Source organism: Astyanax mexicanus, chromosome 22 (genome assembly GCF_023375975.1).
Source record: "Astyanax mexicanus isolate ESR-SI-001 chromosome 22, AstMex3_surface, whole genome shotgun sequence".
Taxonomy (NCBI): domain Eukaryota; kingdom Metazoa; phylum Chordata; class Actinopteri; order Characiformes; family Acestrorhamphidae; genus Astyanax; species Astyanax mexicanus.
The window spans coordinates 26,216,051-26,238,861 of record NC_064429.1 but is presented as its reverse complement, the minus strand read 5'-3'; the positions used below and the strand labels follow the sequence as shown (position 1 = coordinate 26,238,861).

The 22,811-nt window shown below is 39.2% G+C and overlaps 1 protein-coding gene across 4 annotated transcripts in view; it reads right to left on the bottom strand.

The window, feature by feature from the left end:
• Nucleotides 1-22,811, bottom strand: part of fam172a (family with sequence similarity 172 member A) — a 288,454-nt gene that overhangs the window by 72,093 nt on the left and 193,550 nt on the right. For all 4 annotated transcript variants that reach the window (XM_049470775.1, XM_007243895.3, XM_049470777.1 and 1 more), the window contains one exon: nt 13,943-14,027. In XM_049470775.1, the coding sequence (XP_049326732.1) occupies nt 13,943-14,027 (85 nt within the window). The remainder of the gene's footprint in view (nt 1-13,942; nt 14,028-22,811) is intronic.

Below are 22,811 nucleotides of genomic sequence, written 5' to 3'. Positions count from 1 at the left end.
TCATTTCTGTTCTCTGCTCTTTTTATGGTTAATGAAATTAGGGTTAATTTCTCTCCTCGTGAGCTGTATTGCTACTAGTTTTAGCAAAATTTTGAGCAGAGCTAGCATTACTGAAATGCTGCTTTCAAGTTCAGTACTTTTCTTTTTGAGAAACATGATATTAATTTTTTTTTTTTAAGAAGCCTGGCTCATCAGCTTGAAACAGAGCCAATTCATAATCACTATTAACCACAAAGACAGAAAAAAGGAGAAAATGATGAAACAAAGAAAAAAGACAAAAATCTTGCTTCACATCAAACAAGACTCATTTTCTCTCAAGATCTGGACTCTGTTCTTCTCACTGTAAATAACATTAGGGTTAATTACCGGTACTCGCCCGTGTTCAGTATAATGATGACCACCCAGGTGATCTGTATTTACTTCCTCTTTAACATAATCTCATTTTACTTCTGTCTGAATACAAAAAGAGGAAATATTACACACTGTTAGGAATGAACATGGACACACAGTGTTATTAATTCTGAGCATTAATGTTAAGCATCCTTTGTCCAGCTATTTATATAAAATAAATTAAATATAATTAGGGTATGCCATATCATTATTATAGTATTGAATACTGTTATCTAAAAATACCCTGAAATATTGTGGTATTATTTTATGATCACATGGACCATTAGGGTAAATGTTTTTTTCTCCACCCACACTGTTCTCATTTCCCATTAAATATCTACTACTTAGTGATTTTTAGTTTACTACATAATTTAAACAGACAACCCCCTTTCTTATACTATGTCAAAATTCTTGATGAATGGACCAATAGAAATTCTCCAAAATTACCTGAAATTATCTCTTTTTACATTGATTTCCATTGATTGAAAGTTATGTAGGTTTTATCTCTCTCTGGTTGCCGTTGCCGTTTTGGAGACACTTGTTTTTCATTAAACAGTGACAACACACAGATTATATCTGTTTAGTATCATTTATTTTACTTCAAGTTCTAGATAAATAGAGTAAATTATTAGTATCATGACATGTTGGACCATTGACTTCTGTTACAATCTGGTGAAAATCTTAATTAAGGTTTGCAATAACATGTTGTACGCAATAATATCACTGAATAAACTTTAATATTTATTTTGTTGCAGTAGTGTATGCTTGAAATTATTATTTTTTTGTTTAATTCAGTGTTTTCCCATATCGGTGAGAATATCGTTCACACAAATGCAGACTGTTCTCATAAATATTGGTGAACGAAACTCCTAAAGAAAGAGCTGTTAAAAGAGCTCATATTCTCCTAACACCTTTAACAAACTAACTACTTCAAACCTTGAGCTTCTGTGTCCTCATTTAGTGATGTATTGTACATCATTGATATAAAAGCATGCGCTACATGTAATGTGATGTAAATGTTGTGATATTATCGCCCACCTATATAATAAACACTCACTCTCTCATCGTCAACCGCTTTATTCGTTAAGGGTCGCGGGGGAGGGGGGGCTGGAGCCTATCCCTACCCTGGACAGGCCGCAGACAGACACATTCACTCACACACTCACACCTAATGGGGCAATTTTATCCGACATCCAATAAGCCTGAATTTAGCCTTAGCCTTTGGACTGTGGGAGGACACCGGAGCACCCGGCGGAAACCCACGCAGACACGGGGAGAACGTGCTAACTCTACACAGAAAGACCCGGGTCTGGGAGGAAGTGCTACCCACTGCGCCACCGTGCCGCCCTATAATAAACTCATTCCTCAAAAATAACAAATCTAACATTCAATGTTTGGGTACACATCTAAATTAATTCAGTACGGTGGCACGAAGGCTTAATGGTTAGCTCGTTCGCTTCCCAGAACTGTGGTCTTGGGTTCAAGTCCCTATCTGGGTGGAGTTTTCAGGTTCTCCCTGTGTCTCTGTGGGTTTCCTCCAGGGATTCCAGTTTCCACCCACAGTCCAAGAACATGAAGATCAGGTAAAATTGGATATTCTAAATCGCACAGAAAAAACTAATACCTTAAATTGATCTGGTGTGTATGTGTGTGGTATGTATGAAGTTTGTGTGTGTACATTTTTTGTGTGACTGTGGCCAGGTATTAATTTATCTGCCATGGGTAAACACTGTAGTGCCGATGCAGTCCTCCAGGTGGACGATTGTTCCCGGTTGAGAGTACGCTGTGTGCTATTGGCTGCCGCTTCTCACTGGTGTATGGATGAGTGATGAGTATGAACGGCTGTATGTAAAACGTGTAAATTGTAAAGTAGGGCTGCAACTAATGATTAGTCTACTACTGAACCCTCCTCCTCCTCCTCCGGCTACATGCCTTACTGCTGAAACACTTGCATCATTCTTTACTGGAAAAGTGGCAGCTATCAGCAACCAGTTTACTGATGTAACATGTAGCAGTCCTACTACATGCTCTGCAGCCCGGTGTCCCTCCACCGAAGGCGTTGCGCTCTCCTCGTTCACTTCTCTCACTGAGAACGAGACACTGGCTCTCCTAACACGTAGCCGTCCTACTACGTGTATGCTTGACCCAATTCCCTCAAACTTACTACAAACCATTGCACCTGCAATCATTCCGGCTATCACTCACACCATCAATGCCTCTTTAACTTCTGGTGTTTTCCCAACTGCTTTCAAACAAGCACATGTGACACCACTGCTTAAAAAGCCTTCTCTCAACCCCGCCCAGGTTGATAACTACAGACCGGTCTCACTACTACCCTTTCTCTCTAAAACACTCGAGAGAGCAGTTTTAAATCAGGTCTCTGGCTTCCTCTCCCAGAATGACCTTCTGGACCAGAACCAATCTGGATTCAAAAAAGGACACTCTACCGAGACGGCTCTGTTGTCTGTGACTGAAGCGTTGAAAACTGCTAGAGCTGCAGGCCAGTCCTCAGTGCTCATTCTGCTGGACCTCTCGGCCGCCTTCGACACGGTCAACCACGACTTCCTCCTAACTATACTTTCAAACATGGGGATCGCAGATAATGTGCTGTCATGGTTTAGATCATACCTCACTGGGCGCTCGTTCAAGGTGTCGTGGCAAGGACAGCTGTCCTCAGCCCACTCCCTATCCACTGGGGTTCCCCAGGGTTCGGTACTGGGTCCCCTTCTCTTCTCAATATATACTGCCTCTCTTGGTCAGGTTATCCACTCACATGGCTTTTCCTACCATTGCTTTGCTGATGACACCCAGCTTTACCTGTCATTCTCACCTGAAGATAACTCAATCTCTGCACGGATATCGTCGTGTCTCTCTGACATATCCTCTTGGATGAAGGAGCATCACCTTCAATTAAATCTCTCAAAGACTGAACTTCTGGTCATACCAGCAAAACCATCTTTTCAACACAACCTCTCTATAAGCATCGACTCTCTCTCTCTCTCACCGACAAAGGTTGCTAGGAACCTGGGTATTATGGTTGATGACCAGCTCTCCTTCACGCACCATGTGGCTGTCAGAACAGCTCCTTCCTACCTGCACTCGCTCCTGATGGCTTACGCTACCTCCCGACCGCTGCGCTCCTCCAATGAACGTCGCCTCGCTTTGCCAAACACTCACACAAAGCAATCCAGACTGTTCTCATACAGAGTTCCCCAATGGTGGAACAAACTACCTTCCACTACCAGATCAGGAGAATCTCTCGCTATCTTTAATAAACTCCTGAAGACAGAGCTCTTCAAAGAGCACTTACTCTCTTAACACCTCTAACACACTAACTACTTCTAACCTCATTTCCTTTTTCCCCTCCTTCACTTCTCTATCCCTTTATTTCCCTTCGACCTCCTTTAAGCCCTATCTAAAAATTAATCTAAATTCCTATTACTTTTGTACTTCATTATTGTAAGTCGCTTTGGACAAAAGCGTCTGCCAAATGAAATGTAACGTAATATAAGCTGAACTTCGTTTATTAATTAATTCATTCCGTAAACATGACAAAAATACTATAATAATTATTTATTACAAATATTTATGTATTCAAATAATACTAGTCCCTCACACGGCTTTTCTAAATAGTGTGTTTCAGACCTGTGGATCTGTGCTTTCACAGCGAGCCGTGTTGCTACTACTACAAGTTCAGAGCAAAATACAGAGCAGATGCTGCTTCTTTTATGTTCTGCACTTTTTGAACCAAATGATTAAATATGACTAAAATTGTATTTAAAAGGAAAAAAAGAGAGAGAGAGAAGAAGCCTGGCTCATCAGCTTGAAACAGAGCCAATTCATTCACAAAGCATCCGAACAGACAAAAATTAAAAAAAGAAGATGAAGAAAAAAAAAGAAGAAAAAAGACAAATATCTCGCTCCACATCAAAAGAAGACTCCTTTTTAAAGTCCTGTACTCTGTTCTTCTCATTGTAAATAAAATGAGGGTTAATTACTGGTCCGTGTTCAGATGCGTGTAGTGGTGCAGGAGGGATAATTACAGTTTAGGTACACATTGACTTACTTTTGTTAACAATTAATCACTGTTTACGTTCAGGGCGCTCTCCTCTTTGTAATTAATAATCGGGTCCAGCAATGAGTAATAACCGCAGCTCAGGTACAGCAGAACAATTCCAACCCAGGGCTGAACGAGGGTTTCATCTCTCTGCGTTAAAAGATACAATATTTATTCTGGATATGCCCTAAAGCATTAAGTATGCTAACCTACGTGACTCTTAAAGTTATATGTAGCAGATTAGAAACAGACTGGGTCTCTCACACTTCACAAAAGTGAATTATGGGAAATTAAATGAATTATGTCTACTGCACAACAAGTATTGCACTAAATGAAACCAAATATCACTGATATCTAGAAGACGCAGAGGAGAAAAACATATTTAAGTGAGGTTGTGGGTTTGTACATTCTGTAAACGAGTAGAATGGTGGTCAGCTGAGACTATGCTACATGCAAGGCAGATACAGATATTAGTTTCTAAATTTCCATTCCACCTTAAATAGTGCAGAATATGGAACACATACTATAACAATAATGTACCGTATTTTTCACACTATTAGGGGCACTTAAAATCCTTTAATTTTCCCCAAAAATCATCAGTGCGCCTTATAATCCAGTGTGCCTTATGTATGAATTCTACCAGTCAGGTTGTAAGAAGCAGTAAAAACACTCTGCTGAAGTACAGTGTTATACAGAAGGTTCACTTTAGTTCTCCATCACTGAGGCTAGCCCTTTTGTCGTTCAGAAGTGAGTAAATCAGTCTGTATCCTGCACATTTACCATGTTAAAACAAGCTACGTGGGACGAACCAATAGCTAATATCGCTCTGGCTTACTGGAACAGTCAGGGTTCCTTAGTGTAGTGCTGTAATCTGCTAATACTAATGCTGCTGAACCCAGCCTTAGTGAAAATCTGGATTTACTCACCCAAATAAAACAGTTTTCAGGAGAGAAATCTGTGTATATTAACATCCAGAGCAATAAAAAGTTTTTTTTTTTTTTAAGAATTACAGTTTTGTTTATTCAGCTTTACTTAGCTTTACTTACCACCACCACCCAGTAGTGAAACCTGCTGAATTAGATGGCGACACCCCTGTTCTTTACTAGTGTTGCGTAATGCGCCTTATAATCCGGTGCGCCTTATGTATGAAACTAGAAAATAGACATTCATTGATAGTGTGCCTTCTTATCCAAAGCACCTAATAGTGTGAAAAATACGGTAGCTGCTCCATTATTCAAGGTGGAACACTAATATGAAGCCAATTTCAGATTTGTAACAATGCTGGCTAAAAAAGTTTAAACACAATTGACGACTTGAACAATACGGCAAGTAGATTAAAAAAATTGCTTAATTTCAATGTTTTCATCGGTTAAAACGTTTTAATTTAGAGTATTTTATTTACTTCATATTTATTATATTTTATTTATTTCATTTTAACTGTTCTTTAATTCTTTCCATTTCTTTTATTTTCAGTTTTTTAAAGTGGCTGTGGATTACTTTAGAGCATCTTTTCGCTGTAGTTTTACTAAATTAAACATGAAAGCTGCAAAAAAACTGAGAAAAAAACTTTATAATGTGGTTTGAAATGAAATAAAAACTATATATACAGCCTTAAAATAAGGGCATGAAGCGAAGCTGTCACTGGGTGTGTCCAAGTGGGATATGGTGAGAGAAGTGAAGGAGTGGAGGTGTAGCTGTAGGTATATGTGTGAAGGGTATGTGTGATTTTAATGTGTGAAGATGTTCAGGGCTGGCTATAGGTACGGGGTGGGAATCAGGAGAGTGTCTGAGAGAGAGAGAGAGAGAGAGAGAGAGAGAGAGAGAGAGAGAGAGTATGTGTAAAGAAGAGAATGATTTGTGAAGTACTTGGACAGCTGGACAGCTCTGTAATTCAGTTCTCTAGAGCCAGTTAACAGTTATCATGAGTGTAAACGCTTCACGCTGCACTGCTTTAAAAGAGAAGAACTTTTTTAGCTTGACAGAAACACTTACGGCAACACTTATGAGTATGTACTTCTGTTTCAGCCACAACAAATCTTTTAGACATATTTTTTTATTTACAAAGTTTAATTTACAATTTCTCTCTCTTTTTTCCCCTTTTTTCTATATATATATATATATTTTTGCATTTTTAGTGTTTTTTTTTAATCATTACTAAATATTACAGCATATTTTAAAATACCCTTGTTAAATGGGTCTTGAGGGAAATTCAAAGCTGTCTTAAAGTTGCTATATACAGCATTATAATGGAGCATTAACGAGTAGCATCACAGCACGTTCAGAAGAAAAGCGCAGCAACTCGGTTCCAATACATCAGCCCACAGACGCCTTGTGCGGATTGATTTTACCCTTTGGAGTGATGAGGGGAAAGAGCACCATCTACCCACCCAGGGAGAGCAAGGCCAATTGTGCTCTCTCGGGGCTCTGGTAGCTGAAGGCAAACTGCATGACCTGGATTTGAACCAGGGACCTCCTGATCATAGTGGTCTTTTTACTACTTCTATTCTACTACCGTTTGCATTTAACATTTAAGCATTCTTAGTATTTTTTTTATTACTACTATCAAGTCTTTTACTGCCTATTTTAAAAAGTCATTGTTAACTGGGTCTTAAGGGAAATTCAAAACTGTCTTAAGGTTGCTATATACAATTGTAATCAAATATTTTTGCAGGAAAATCTTTGAATACAGCGCTTTTAGCCGATGCTCCCAACAGGTTTACAATGCAAATGACAGGAATATAGAGTTGCCCATGCAAAGAAATTGCAATTTGGTAGCTCCACACTTCATTGGAAGGATTGTAAGAGCTTTGAAAGTGCACAGAAAATATGTCTAGAATATTCATGCATTTCCACAGAATTAATTTTGCAATCTGGTCCAGTATCCTAACTATTTAATCGTGTTTATCAGTTGACTTATGAGGACTTGATTAAAGGCTACTTTGAGCTTGTTAAGAGTATAAAAATAGTTTCTTTTTTTTTTGATGCCCCTATTGCTAGTATTGTAAGCATGTTGGGAGCATCGGCTAAAAACCCTTTATTTCAGAATGCTGAGGGTGAACGGAGGTGGGATATTTGACAAAAGTTTGTACTCGTTATCATGTTTCACTACAGCCTAAGTCCATTTTACACTGGATTTCTCCTTTAACTGGTATAATATAATAGTTTGGAGCATCCTTGTTGCTAATCACTGTAAAATGCAATAAAAGCACTGATTCACTTTTTTTTTCTTTTTCTCTTTTGTCTTCATGCCTCCAAGTTACTACACACATGTTTCTACACACACACACACACACACACAAACACACACATCATCTCCACAGCAGCTCTGCACTGGCACAGTGTTGATTTGTATATCATCCAGCGAGCAGGGCAGGCCTCCATTACGGCTATGTGTAGCTGGTGTGGTTTGTGCAGGCTTCTGGCTATCTGTGCTGGACTGTGTTGCGGGTCAGTCTGGGCGGTAGATTCAGCCCCTGCAGCGCTGCCAGGCCAGGGGGCTTTTCAGCACATTTGTTGTGGTTTATCTGCATATTTCGGCTGGCTTCAGCGTGCTCCTAACTGATAAAATTCTGCCAGTCTTCCGCGGCTTCGCCAGAGCCGAGGCGCGGTGACCTTCTCCCGAAGACTCCTTTTGAATGATGGAGGGAGGGGGTCTTAGAATGGGAGAGAGAGAAAAAAAAATATGCAGAAAATACGGCAGAAAATATGCAACCCAGGCAGGTGGGGACGGGGTCCAAGTTTTATTATGTTGGAAACAAAAAAACAGAGATGTCAGCGGATGACACACACACACACACACACACACACACACAGTTGCACACACACACTCTCTCTTTCTGACAAACACACACACCCATGCTGGTAGGGAGCGCAGCTTCACAGATGATTAAGTGCAACAGACAGGCTTGTCTCCACCTTGCTATATTGTACAGGCCCAAATCCAACCAGCATATAAAATGCCACCATCAGAAACAACACACACACACTGCAATATGTGTAATAGGTGTAAAAAGTGTGTGTGGCCCACACACACGCACACAACACACACTTACACTCACACTGAGACAGCCTGACCACCCTCTGTCTACCTGGCTTTTCAAACAATCCAAAGGATCACCGAACCACTGTTTTTCACAATCCTGTTAAAACCTGGACGTGTACGAATTATTTGAGGCTTTAGAGTTACACAATACGCTAGTTTACTAGGCTAACACACACACACACACACACACACACACACACACACACACACGGGGTGTGCTATATCATATTGTACGCAATAATATCGCCAACATTTTTGAATATCGTGAACGATATCATACCCTGAAATATAGTGCCATTTCACCCTTCCCTAATTTTTTATATCAGGGTTCTACTTTTTTGCTGTTTTTAGCTAAAGAAAAATTCACACTGTTCTCATTTCCCATTATATATCTACTAGAGACAGATTATATCATTTTTCGTACTTTAATCCTGGATATATGGAGATATTTAGAGTTGATTATTATTAGTATCATGACATTCAGGATCATTGACTTCAGTTACAAATCTGATAAAACTCTTGTAGTTTTTTAATATCTCAGTTAGGGGTGTGCTGTATCATATCATATGCAATAATAAAATGTAATTTTCTATTTGATGCAGTAGTGAATTCTTGAAATTATTTTTTTTATTCAGAGTTTTGTCATATCGATAAGAGTATCATTATTGCAAAAATGCCATAAAATATTGTGATATTATTTTAGGGCCATATCGCCCACCACTAACACACCCACACAGAGCCTAAAGAGAACCAGAAATTGTCAGCAAGGCCAGATTGGCCTACTGTATGTATAACACTAGATAAAGCATACTGCCAAAATGCCAAATGGTTCAATCATCCAAATCAATGAAATCATGGAGTTTTTCCAATCACTACCATGGCCACAGGTGTACAGAACCAAGTGCCTAAACATGCAGACTGTTTCTATAAACATTAGTGAACAAATGGGTCTCAGCTCGTAAGAAATTGATAGATTGATGCCACCTGTGCAACAAGTCCAATCGTAAAATTTCCTCACTACTAAATATTTAAATATTCCATAGCCAACTGTCAGTGATAATATAACACAGTGGAAGCGACTGGGAACAACAGCAACTCGCTCTGTCAAAGTAAAATGAGAGAAAGAAAGCTGGGGTCAGTGGATGCTTGAGGAGTACAGTGCACAGAGGTCACCAACTTTCTGTAGAGTCAATCACTACAGATCTCCAGATACTTCTAGATTCAAGAACAGTAGAGTGTAGAGAGCTTCATGGGATGGGTTTCCATGGCCGAGCAACTCCAACGTCCAAGCATTACATCAGGAAAAACAACTCAGGTGAGCTGGATGATTGTAGACTTGGGCATAAATAAATAAAATAAGAATAAGAATGATACATCACAGTTTTGGGTTTCTGAAATCAACGTGTTTTAGTGCTCCATTTTGGCTATATCGTAAAGAGAATACAACAGTTTTTGAAGAAGTGCCTTATGTGGCCTCATTCTAGGACGGACTTCTAACGTATGTTTAGAAAAATATATAGATCAGGGTTCGGCAATAGACGGCCCACGTATTGTACTGCGACCCTGGCGACACTGGTTCGATCCCGCGTGAGGAGGGCGTGTTTATTTATTTTTGTTTTTTCCTTTTTTCTTGGGTTTACCTTCTTTAAAATCAACTGTTCTGCAATTGGGTTCAATGACCCTCTGGGCTGGAGAGCTACTAGTCTGTAGCACTACATCCCATTACACTTTATTTTCCAAAACAGATTTTTTTTTTAAATTTCTTGGAAAATATCCAAATTTAATTGCCAACCTCTGATAAAACAGTGTCTGACTAAATAAATTGTTATCGGATATATTCTTTTTAATCATACTGAATCAAATCCCTTGTTTAGACAATGTTTAGAAATATTGTCCCAGAGGCTGAACTATGTAAAAAATGAATTGTTTTTACATTGATTTCCCCTGAAAATGACAAAAACAGGCCTTTTCTTGAAAGGTTTTGCCAATTTTTGCAAGGAAGTGACATTTTCTGACCTCCCTTAAAAGAATGTGAGGTTTTTAATCTTTTATTATAACTCATTTTTCCTCTCACAGGTGCACACTAAAATCATAATACTGGCCTTATTTCCTCTTAAAGCAGCCGTAGAGGAAGCGTTCTGTCAAATAAACTGATCTACGATCAGCTCTACTGCTTATTCCCTTATAAGCAGAATCTACTGTTGATGCTGGCAGGGCTGAGAGTCTACCATAGAGAAGAGCATTAAGAACCTTTATAAAATGATATAAGACGCAAATATCACGCATGCAACGCTCCACAACAGGAACGAACATGAGTACCATGCTTTCAGACGAGGTCACGAACGAAGAGGGAAAAAAGTTGACATAGTTCATTGCTGGCACAGGAGGATTATCCCCGGCCGGCCCACCCACGACACGGCGGAGGGGCCCCAAATCCTGATTACAGCATGATAATATCAATAGCTCAGCGCAAGTTAAAAAGGTGAAGCGATGTTTAACTCTTACGATTGGCCATGCAGTGAGCATGAGGGCGAGCTGAGTGGCAGAGCATAAAGCCCTCATCTGTCTGAGTGGAGATGAGGGCGAGGCCGGCCTAATCACCTCCACCCACCACCTTCATCATCACCACCACCGCCGCCGCCAACCTGCTCCGGATTACACACTACAGCTGTAATCCTGAATTACGTATACACACACACACTGACATAACTGACTTGAGGCCAAGTGAGGCCATGTAAGGACATAAAAACCCACTAAAAATATATATATAAAAAAAACACATGAATACACAAAATATCAGAAGATTTTTCTTTAAGAGAAATTATTAATAATGCCAGAGTAACATATTTTTCGTACTATAAGGCGCACAATCAATCAATTTCTATATACTGGTCTATTATCATACAGAAGAACTATAAGGCGCATTATGTGACACTAGTAAGGAACAGGGGTGTCACTTGTAAATTGTAGCTAAGTTAAGCTAAGTAAACTAAGTAATTCTTTAAAAAATCTTTTTTTCTTAAAGTCAGACAAGTGCTGGATGTTAATCTACACAGATCTCTCTCCAAAAAAACTGTTTATTTTGGTGAGTAAAGTGCTTCTATTTATTTACAGTAAGCTTAGATTTCCAGATTCACACTAAGGCTTGGTGCAGCAGCATTAACATTAGCAGGTAACCGCTAGCGCTAGTCACGGTTGGTGGCTAATGCGGCCTGACAGGGCTACATTGAGAAACTCTGAGCGTTCTGGCAAGCCAGGAATAATGATCTTAATCAGTCCTACTTATAATTTCTTCACCTTATTTTGACTTAAAATAAGCCCAAAAAAGGCACAAGTCAGGTTTTAGGTTATTCTGATCCATGTGTCGAAATTTAAGCCAAACAATCTGTGATTTTTCCTTGATTTAAATGTTAATTCAGATATTTGAAGACCTGTTTGTGATTGCTTATTTTAAGACATCTTACTTAGAAATATTAGCTTATTCTCCTCTGCAGATCGTTTTGCTTAATTCAAGCACATATATCTCAAATTACATATATTTTTTCTAGTTTTTGCCAATGGACTTTGTCTGTTTTTCTGTTAAGTCAATCTAATCAGACGAATGCGACAATCTCTGAGTTTTATTGAAGATCAAGTGAAAAGTGATGGAGGAATTCTGAAAGCAGAGACAGAGAATGTCCAGATCTGATCTCAAAGACTGGTATTAGAGCAGATCCAGGCATGTTTTAATGGACTGATGTCAGCCAAATTGAATGTATAATCAGTTTGATTAAATTTCAATCCAGTGCTAACTGAAACAAGTAAAGCAGCACACTTGTTCATTTCAACAAATCATGCTGCATCTATTCCGTCCATCAGCCAGCAATCAATGCCTTCTGTCTGTATCGGTGTCTTAAAGGTTGAAACTTGTATCATCTTTAGCAATGAATCCAGGTTCTGTTTTATACAGATTCAGTGATGGTTGGGTTTGAGTATGGAGGCCTTGTGGTGAATGCTTCAGTCCTGCCTTTGCTGTAAAGCAATCAAATATAAGCAAGCCACATCCTGCAGCTCTCTTGGTGGGGCTTACGATATTTTTGGCATTTTTCAGCAGGACAATGCTCACCCACACACGGCAAGGGTTTCCAAATAATGTCTTTGCTAGATTGCAACACTTAGGCCTGCCAGGTATGGCGTCACATTGATGTCAAAATTTGGGGGTGCAAAACAGGTAAAACCAGGTGAAAACAGTTAACATGTGATTTTTACGAGTGCAACAGAGGACCTCACGAGCACAAAAAATAAATAAATTGTGTGCGCTGAACAAAATATCGTTCTCAAACTTAATTTTTCTCCTTTTCATGTGTTTTTCTCAAATGTACAGTTGTCCCACTATGCTATGCACATTACCTGTGGCTGTTCTTTTTGCTCTAGTGAAGTTTTAGCACGCAACTGTAGAAAGAGACACTTTGGGGGCAGGGAATTTTTGTGCTCATGAGAAGAAATGTTAATCTCGAGGGTTAATTTTTTTAATGTGACGCCATAGCCTGGTCACCAGATTTAGTACTAATCAATTAAGCCTTTAAGAAATCAGCTGGGATACCAGCTTTAGCAACAGCTGCAACAGCTGGTCAAGTATCCTGCCTCCACACTTAACCGTACCTTATCTTGTATCCAGATTATAGGCGCCCAATAGAATACTAGGAACAGTATTCTATAGTCTTCATAACTTTCATTAGAAACAGCAAGGTTTTTTTTTACCCTCATCTAACTACTGTATAACAGCATATACTCAAGTTTGCAAGATTGGTATTGCAATACAAAAACGGCAACATTATGCCAACTCTAATAAAGATACATATATATTTAGCTCTGAAAAAAAGAGGAAAAAAAGACCACTTCAGTTTATCTGATTTTGCTATTTATAGGTACATGCTTGAGAAAAATGAACATTGTTGTTTTATTCTATGAACTACGGACAACATTTCTCCCAAATTCCAAATAAAAATAATGTCATTTAGAGCATTTACTTGCAGAAATTAAAAATTAGAAAAAAGGTACAGAGCTTTCAGACCTCAAATAATGCAAAGAAAACAAGTTCATATTCATAATGTTTTAAGAGTTCAGAAATCAATATTTGGTGGAATAACCCTGGTTCATGCATCTTGGCATGTTCTCCTCCACCAGTCTTACACACTGCTTTTGGATAACTTTATGCCTTTACTCCTGGTGCAAAAAATCAAGCAGCTCAGCTTGGTTTGATGGCTTGTGATCATCCATCTTCCTCTTGAATTTGGTAAAATTAAAGAAACTCATCCTTTTTTAATGGTCTCTTTTTTCCAGAGCTTTGATATATTTATATAATTCTGTGTAGAAATATGGGACCTGAACCATAAGATACTTTAATCATGTCTGGGAGCCAAATCTGTGTGATTGAGATGTTCCTAGCGCCCACACACACACTCTACACATACCTGCTGAACGTCGAGGGCAGTCAGGCAGCATGGCATCCAGCGGTGTATCCAGGGGCTCGGAGCTCGACACCCAGTTACAGCATTTCTGTGAGAAAAGAGAGAGAGATAGAGCAGAGACAGAAAAAGCGAGAGAAAGAGAGAAAGAACAAGCAATTAGTAGCCAGCATGCCGACTGTTGAGAGTGTTTGTTGGTCAGGAGCGCCCGGACGCTGCTGCCGCTCCAGGGTTTGAGCGAACGCGCCGGTGACCTCAGAGACCCCAGCACCCGCCATCAACCCTGTTACTGAGACACAGTCGCCTTCCTTCTGTCTCTCTCTTCATTAACGGCCTTTTGTCCACAGACACAGCCAGCTTAATTAGAGCAGCTTCTCAAAAATTCACACCGGAGACTGGAAGCCAGTGGAATTAGCGCACATTCTAGAGTTAGTCATGTTGAGTTGCCTTGAGGCGCGCTCGGTACTATTGCTGCCTTCAGGTGCAACTGAGCGGAATCATCGTAAACAAGAGTTTCTGTCCGAAAGTTTGAGTGAACTTCGGTCTGATACTCGAGTTTTAGACCAACATTTACTATTACTTTACCATTACTGAATATATATGCTCATGATAGCTTGATTGAACAATCATAATGTCATATAATATGATCATCCTGTCATATATCATACCCACATATTAAGCAGTTATATGGAAATGTGACCATACTGATTGGGGAATGAAATCTGAACGCACAGGTTGAGTTGTGCATATTTTTACAGTGTAGTGAGATACACCAGTATTAAAGTGAATATTTGTCTGAAGTTAGTGCAAATTTGTATATTTCATACAAAGCCCCAAAAACTACAACTAGAAGCCCATATAAATGTTCTTACCGATGAATAATATTTATAATAATAGTAGTTAAAAGCTCATTAAACAATATTACATTTTCTTTAACTCTTTTCCTTAACTCTTTTCTTTAATAATTGTTACTGTAAATAAATAAATTGGCAGGTTTTGACAAATGAGTGAAAGGTGAAAGGCAAATGCATTGTATATCTTATTAATTTATTTGAATTTAATTTTCACTTTTTTATGTTTTAGTTATTTATGTTTTTTCTTTAAGTTGTAATTGATTACATTTCACCAATTTGAAACTTCCACCACAACCAGAGAAATAATTAGCCACAGTTGGGTTTGGTTAATCAATAAAAAGTGTATTTAAATCTTTAAATCATTTATTAAAACATTCAGATTTTTAACCTGTCTTAGTAACTATTAAAAAAGCTATATTCATAAACAATATTCATGTGTAGTATATTTACACGTTTCAAACAGTTGTACTATTTCATTGAGACTAAATTACTGTAGTCCGACTACTATTTTGTTTTTAGCACATTTCCTATTTTTATATATAAATATATAAAATGCTTGAAATTTATTTCGGAAACCTAAATAAATAATGATTATAATAATAATAATAATAATAATAATAATAATAATAATAATAATAATAATAATAATAATAGTAATACAATAATAAAAAACATTTTTACATGAATTCAGCTATATTAAACTGCGTTGATGACACTGGGATGAATTAGGGTGTTTATCACTCAAACTCCTGACCCCACTATTGCATCTATATATATATATATATATATATATATATATATACAGCTCTGTCAAAAAAAAGAAGAGATCTTTTTAGTTTCTGAATCAGTTTCTCTGATTTTGCTATTTATAGGTAAATATTTGATTAAAATTAAGATTGTTGTTTTATTCTACAAACTACAGACAACATTTCTCAAGAAAAAAAACATGCATTCAGCTTGCGTTCAGCTTTCAGAACTGAAATAACGCAACAAAAAAAAAAAGTTCATATTCATTAAGTTTTTAATATGTGTTGGAATAAACCTGGTTTTTAATCACAGTTTTCATGCATCTTGGCCTGGTCTCCTCCACCAGTCTTACACACTGCTTTTGGATAACTTTTTGGATAACTCCACTCCTGGTGCAAAAATTCCTCTTGATTATGTTCCAGAGGTTTTTAATTTGGTAAAATCAAAGAAACAAATAATTTTAAGTGGCCTCTTATTTTTCTCCAGGGCTGTATATATAGTACCAATCAAATATTTTGGACAAACCTTTTTCCAATCAATGTGTTTTCTTTCTTTGTACGATTGTACAATTTTTACATTGTAAATTTAACATTGTACACATTAAAGCTACACAAAAAGCTCATAAAAGCATAATTAGTGTGAAGCGTGGTGGTTCTGTTCAGATGGGATATGGTGCTGAAGAGAAAGAGGCTCCCGAGGAATGCATGGAAAAGAAGGTTCTGCAGATAAGATAAAAAAAGTTCAATAGAAGAGAGAAATGTAAACGAGATTAGCGTGTTGCAGCTGGCGGCCTTGTGAAGCGCTGCTTATCTGAGCTTGTTTACTTTTGCAGACACTGCTCTGTCAGCCATTACAGATCCCCCCCACCCCCCCAACCCGGCCTCACCCTGACTCTGATTCTCACACACACACACACACACACACACACACACACACACGCACGCACACACACACAATTACTATCTAACCCAACGACCCCCCAGCCTTTACTCCCAAAACTAGCCTCCCGTGACAAAGACAGACCAGTCCCATCGGCCTGGACACTGCACACACAACACACACATCCTCTCTCACACACTCTCTCTCACTTTCATTCACACACACACACACGCCCCTCCGGACACATGACAGAACCCCAGGTCACATCACACCTCAACCTGTCAACCTCGCTCACCCCCCCCGAGCCCCGTGCCACCCCAGAGGTCATCATACACCACGCCCTCCGCCCAGCCGGGACCAGTGTCATACCAGCGCACAAGTGTGTGTGTATGTGTGTGTGTGTGTGATATGGAGAGAGAGAGAGAGAGACGGAGTGTGTGTATGTGTCTGGAAGTGTGTATGCTAGGTGGTCACAGTGGAGATCTATAGCCTGGCACGTTTCTTTGTTCCTTGAAGACTTACTGCTCTGGCACTTTAATTAACCCATGATCCAACCAATGGTTCTCCTTCATATTCACCAACTTTGATTGGTCGATCTTCACTGATAATAGAAATCAATAGATGCCATTAATAAGAGCTCAGGAGGAAGTGTCTGCTGCAGGTCTGTGTGATATTAACAGGAAAGTATCTGACGCATGACGGAGGGTCAAACATTAGCCACAGAAGCAGCACTCCCTAACGCAGAAAAACTGACAAAATCAAGCAAAAAACTCCATCCCATACTACTTTCCTGCTTCTTTCACCTGCACTGCAAAAAAATAAAAAATAAAAAAAATATATATATATATATATGAATTTGTTTTACCGGATTTTAACAGAAGGTCCAACATAATATACTATTACTAATGTCCTTTATTAAATATTTTTATTTTTTAGTGTACAGTAGTTTGCAAAATTAACAATCATCGATACACAGAAAGCTGGACTTTCTGGTAAATGCTATATATATTTTAGCATTACATTAGCATTTAGCATTAGCCATCCATTAGGGTCACTTTCTCACTTTAGGCTCATTTTTTTTTCCGTTAGAAAAACCTGTAGCTTTACATTACCACAAAAATTAAGATAAAATTGATTAATAAAGTCTTACACAGTCTTACACACTGTTTTTGGATAACTTTATGCCTTTACTCCTGGTGCAAAAAATCAGCAGTTCAGTTTGGTTTGATGGCTTGTGGTCATCCATCTTCCTCTTGATTATATTCCAGAGGTTTTTAATTTGGTAAAATGAAAGAAACTCCTCATTTTTAATTGGTCTCTTATTTTTTCCAGAGCTGTATGGTAAAAAAAAATTCTGGAATGTTTTTTTTTAACATGTCTGCAATTAATATATTGTTAAGCATATGTTAATGTTTCAATAGTTACATGTTTTTCTAACCTTCCCCTCTGTGTAAGCCTTCCTTTATGATACTGAGCTTTGTAGTTTTATAGTAGCACACTTATACTAAAGATACTACCATGTAGCCTGAGCTGAAAATGTGATGGACACATCAACAGAAACTAAGGGGAGGGGTCAATTGACTTATTCAAGCACCACAAACAAAGGGTATGCTACTTAGCAACTGTTGTGAAACTGGATGTAATTAACAGAATATGAAGTAAAACTAAAAATATATAGAAAATATAAAGACAATTCATTTTAAATAAGTTTTTTTTTTTTTTTAGCAACTCTATGTATAAGATATATTCATTAGGACTGATTTACTCTTAGTCTTAGGGCCTGTAGCATGAGCATGGCTTTGGCAAATTTGATTAAATAAGCTAAAAGTGGAAACGTAACACTTTAAAAGTTTAAAGTAACTCTGCAACCACAGCTTGTTACATCAACTGGACGTTTCCTACAGCTCCCACCTTTATCATACATGCTACACAAGATATCACAACAGTGGCCAGAGTCTGGACAGGTCAGTCGTCCAGGACTTGCTGCAGGAATTCAGAGAAATAAAACATGAAGGTTTTTGTGGCTACATGACACTAGTAGTCCAAGAAAGCTCCAGCGTACTCTTCCCGCCACAGTTCCCCCTCCTATTCTTCTCCTGCTCATTCTTCTCCTCTAATCCTGTCAATCGTCTCCATACCAGGCTTGGGGGGGAGTCGCCTGCCACTGGAATAAACAAGTGTGCATTGTGTATTTTTAGAATTCCTGCTGCCCTAGTTGTGCACCATGGAGCCCAGCCACCGAACGGAGCGCCCCTTGACTGCGACATCAAGTGTCTTATTGTATATCCTTAATTCATGCCGTCTGGAGGAAGATGTCAGCTGGGATGGAGGCAAGAGGAGGAATTTTTCAAAGCCCGGGGTCCAGGCCAGAGCGAGAGAGCAAGAGAGCGAGAGAGCAGAGAGCGCTGGTGGTGGGGGGTGATGAAAAAGGAGCTTCAATAGATTTGTCAAGGCAGGCCTCCTGCGCAGGGACCCGTTTCAGGCCAGCCGAGAGGGCGCAGAGGCCACTGGGTGAGACTGCAGATGGGGAGATCAGAAAAGATGACAAAGCTTTTTTGAGGGAGGGGATGCATCAGCGTTACAACTGCCGAGATCACGAGAGCCTGTGAATAACAGTATGGGGGATTCGATCACGTCGTGACATCCCAAAGAAAGCCTAAAGGGTCTGGAGACTGGCGGTTAAAGTCAGAAGCATGTCCTCACCATACTGAACAATGTGTGGTCAGTTTTACAAGATGTTTGGGAGATGTCGGCTCTTCAGAGGGCGAATAAATCCCAGTCTTAGAGACTAACTCTGGAGTAAATCCCTGTACGGTATGTTTAGAACCGAATGTGCACTACCGCAGATTTTTACTAGTTTGGTCAACAAAGAACTTTGTATTAGGGCTGGGCGATATGGTAAAATATTGCATTACAATCTACAAAGACATTTGAGAGATACACTATATTTTTTTGCATCAGTAGCAGAAGATTCTTAGCAGAGTCTCTTAGAATTAAAGACAGACACCAATCAGACCATCAATCTGCGAAAAACTGCATCTAAAAATTGTGGAACAGTTTAAATTTGCAAAGAATTTAGATATCCCAAAATATACAGCACATATTATCAATATCAAAAGATGCCAGTGATCTTCAGGCCCTCAGGTGGCAGTGCATTTAAAACTAGCTGTACTGATTCTGTACTGTAAGTCACTGCATGGGCTCAGGAACACTTCCAGAAATTGTATTTAAATATCTGTGAATACACAGTTCACCAATGCAATCCAGAAATCTAAAAATGTAAGCATGTGAAGCATGCCTTGAAGAAGCCATATATCAACACAATCAAGAAACGTTGCAGTCTTCTCTGGGCCAAAGCTCATTTTTAACATGAACTAAGGCAAAATGAAAAACTTCCATATCTGAAAAAAGGCACAATGAATGTAAAAAATATACATAGGTTTTAGAACAACATTTGCTCACATCAAGGCAAAGTGTATTTTAGGGAAGGTCTGGCATATTTCAGCAAGACCATGCTAAAGGAGTGGAATAAGACACTGTAAATGTACAGGGGTTGGACAATGAAACTGAAACACCTGTCATTTTAGTGTGGGAGGTTTCATGGCTAAATTGGATCAGCCTGGTGGCCAATCTTCATTAATTGCACATTGCACCAGTAAGAGCAGAGAGTGAAGCTTCAACTAGCAGGGTAAGAGCACAGTTTTGCTCAAAATATTGCAATGCACACAACATTATGGGGACATACCAGAGTTCAAAAGAGGACAAATTGTTGGTGGACGTCTTGCTGGTGCAACTGTGACCAAGACAGCAAGTCTTTGTGATGTATCAAGAGCCATGGTATCCAGGGTAATTTCAGCACACTACCAAGAAGGACGAACCACATCCAACAGGATTAACTGTGGACGCTGTAAGAGGAAGCTGTCTAAAAAGGGATGTTCGTGTACTGACACGGATTGTATCCAAAAAACATAAAACCAAGGCTGCCCAAATCATGGCAGAATTCAATGTGCACCTCAACTCTCCTGTTTCTACCAGAACTGTCCGTCACCAAAATAAATTATTGTGGTCTAAAACCAGGTGTTTCAGTTTCATTGTCCAACCCCTGTATATAGGTTTATGTTTATTGGCATAGAAATACTTATAATTGTGTCTTGTAGCCTTAAAAACACCAGCAAAGAACAACCAAAAACATCACAGTCCACACTAACGTTCTGGACCAAAGTTAAAGCATGCTTCTTTAACTTAGCACTTAGTCAAATATGAGACAAAACTATAACTAGGGTTAATTTACTAACTGCTGCTTTGGCTATGCTTAAAGAGGGCTTCAACCTCTTTAAAGCACTCAAGGACACCATATGCTACCTTGTCACAGCAAATCAAATTCAGTTTCAGATGTGTGTTTTTATTAAATTATACTAACTAAATATTACCTGAACATTTGTCCATTTTTAAAAAAAAATGTAATTCAATTTTGACAATAATTAAAAATGAATTTTTGACCAGACTCCACTGGCATGGTGAGCATATGTCCCGGGCGCTGAAACGCCCGTGTGCACGTCGTACTCCTGAACCGCTGCTCTAAAGCAAACATCATCTCATTTCCAGCACGTCCGAACATCCTCATGTGCAGAAGCAGGCCGGGATGAAAAACGAGGAACAGCCCCAAATGAGCGATAATGGTCCTGTGCTTGGCCCATCAGCATTAATCAGGGCCAGATGGCGGCGGCGTCCCAGGCTCCTGCAGGCCGCGAGACAGGGAGCTGGAGCATGGTGGGACACTAAGCGCTCTCCTAATGGCCCAGTTAGAGAAGGTAAACTGCAGACAGGTGTTGGCTCCCACAGAGAGCGCTCGAGCCGACCTGCACGCCGCCATTAAGCTCTGTGTGCCTCGCCTCTGATCAAATACTGGAGGTAGAGCTGTGGCTACGGCCCGCCAGCATCTCGCCGCTCTGTTACATACAGTACAGGCAAAAAGTTTGGACACACCTTCTCTTTTCCAATGTGTTTTCTCTATTTTCATGACTATTTACATGGTAGATTCTCACTGAAAGCATCAAAACTATGAATGAACACGTGCAGTTTTATGTACTTAACACAAAATGACCTGACCTCCACAGTTACTGGACCTGAACCCAATCCAGATGGTTTGGGGTGAGCTGGAGCACAGAGTGAAGAAGGCAAAGTGGCAACAAGTGCTAATAAACACCTCTGGGAACTCCTTCCTTCAAGACTGTTGGAAAACCATTTCAGGTGACCACCTCTTGAAGCTCATTGAGAGAATGATGCCAAGAGTGTGCAAAGCAGTAATCAGAGCAAAGGGTGGCTATTTTGAAGAAACTAGAATATAAAACATGTTTTTTTTGTTATTTCACCTTTTTTTGTTAAGTACATAAAACTCCAATGTGTTCATTCATAGTTTTGATGCCTTCAGTGAGAATCTACAATGTAAATAGTCATGAAAATAAAGAAAACACATTGAAAAAGAGAAGGTGTGTCCAAACGTTTGGCCTGAACTGTACATCCCTATGAGTGGTGTGAGCATGATGGTGCACCATGAGCAGAACTACGGTAATGTGGCATGTGGCTTTTCAACGTTATTTTGTCTAGTTTGAATGGTTATAAATATGGTTGCTAATCATCAAAATATGCCTATTGACAAAAAAAGGTCTAAGGTAGATTGTAAGACTTTCTTGGCTTGGATGTTCACCTGATTTATTGGCCAAATCTGGCATTTTTAGGACCAGCTAGGATGCTGAATATGTTGAACAGGGGATGCCAGTAGCATGAATCATGGAACATCTTTTAAAGGAGTTTTTTCCTGGCCGGGTCCCAATTCACTAGCCTGGACAGCAGTAGTGTATTGGACAGCGACCCGGAAGACACAGGTTCGATCCCGCGTTTTTTCCTTTATTCTTGGGTTTACCTGTTTTGAGATCATCTGTTTTGCAGTTGGGTTTAACAACCCTCTAGGCTAGAGAGCTATTCGTCTGTAGCAATCCATCCCATTACACTTAATTTTCCAAAATAGAATTTTTTTGGCTTGGAAAATATCTGGCCCGCGGGCAAACTTAATTGCCGACCCCTGATCAGAATATACATTCTATCATTCACACAATTTAAATATTTTATTTAAAAAGTTAACACACAGGTTTATCCATACATCTCTACATCCAGCCAGCAGACATCCTGTACAGTATGCTATAGCTGTGCTATTCATATGCCTGAGCTTCTATCTACCCGGTTCTTCTTTTTTTCTGAGCATGTCTGCAGGGATTTTCTCCTACAGTACAGTATATTCTCCTCCTCCATATATATCTCCCTCTGCTCCCCTAGGGATTCCATTCTATGAGCATCTCTGTTTATTTCTGATTCTTCAGTACTTGCCCTTCCCCCTC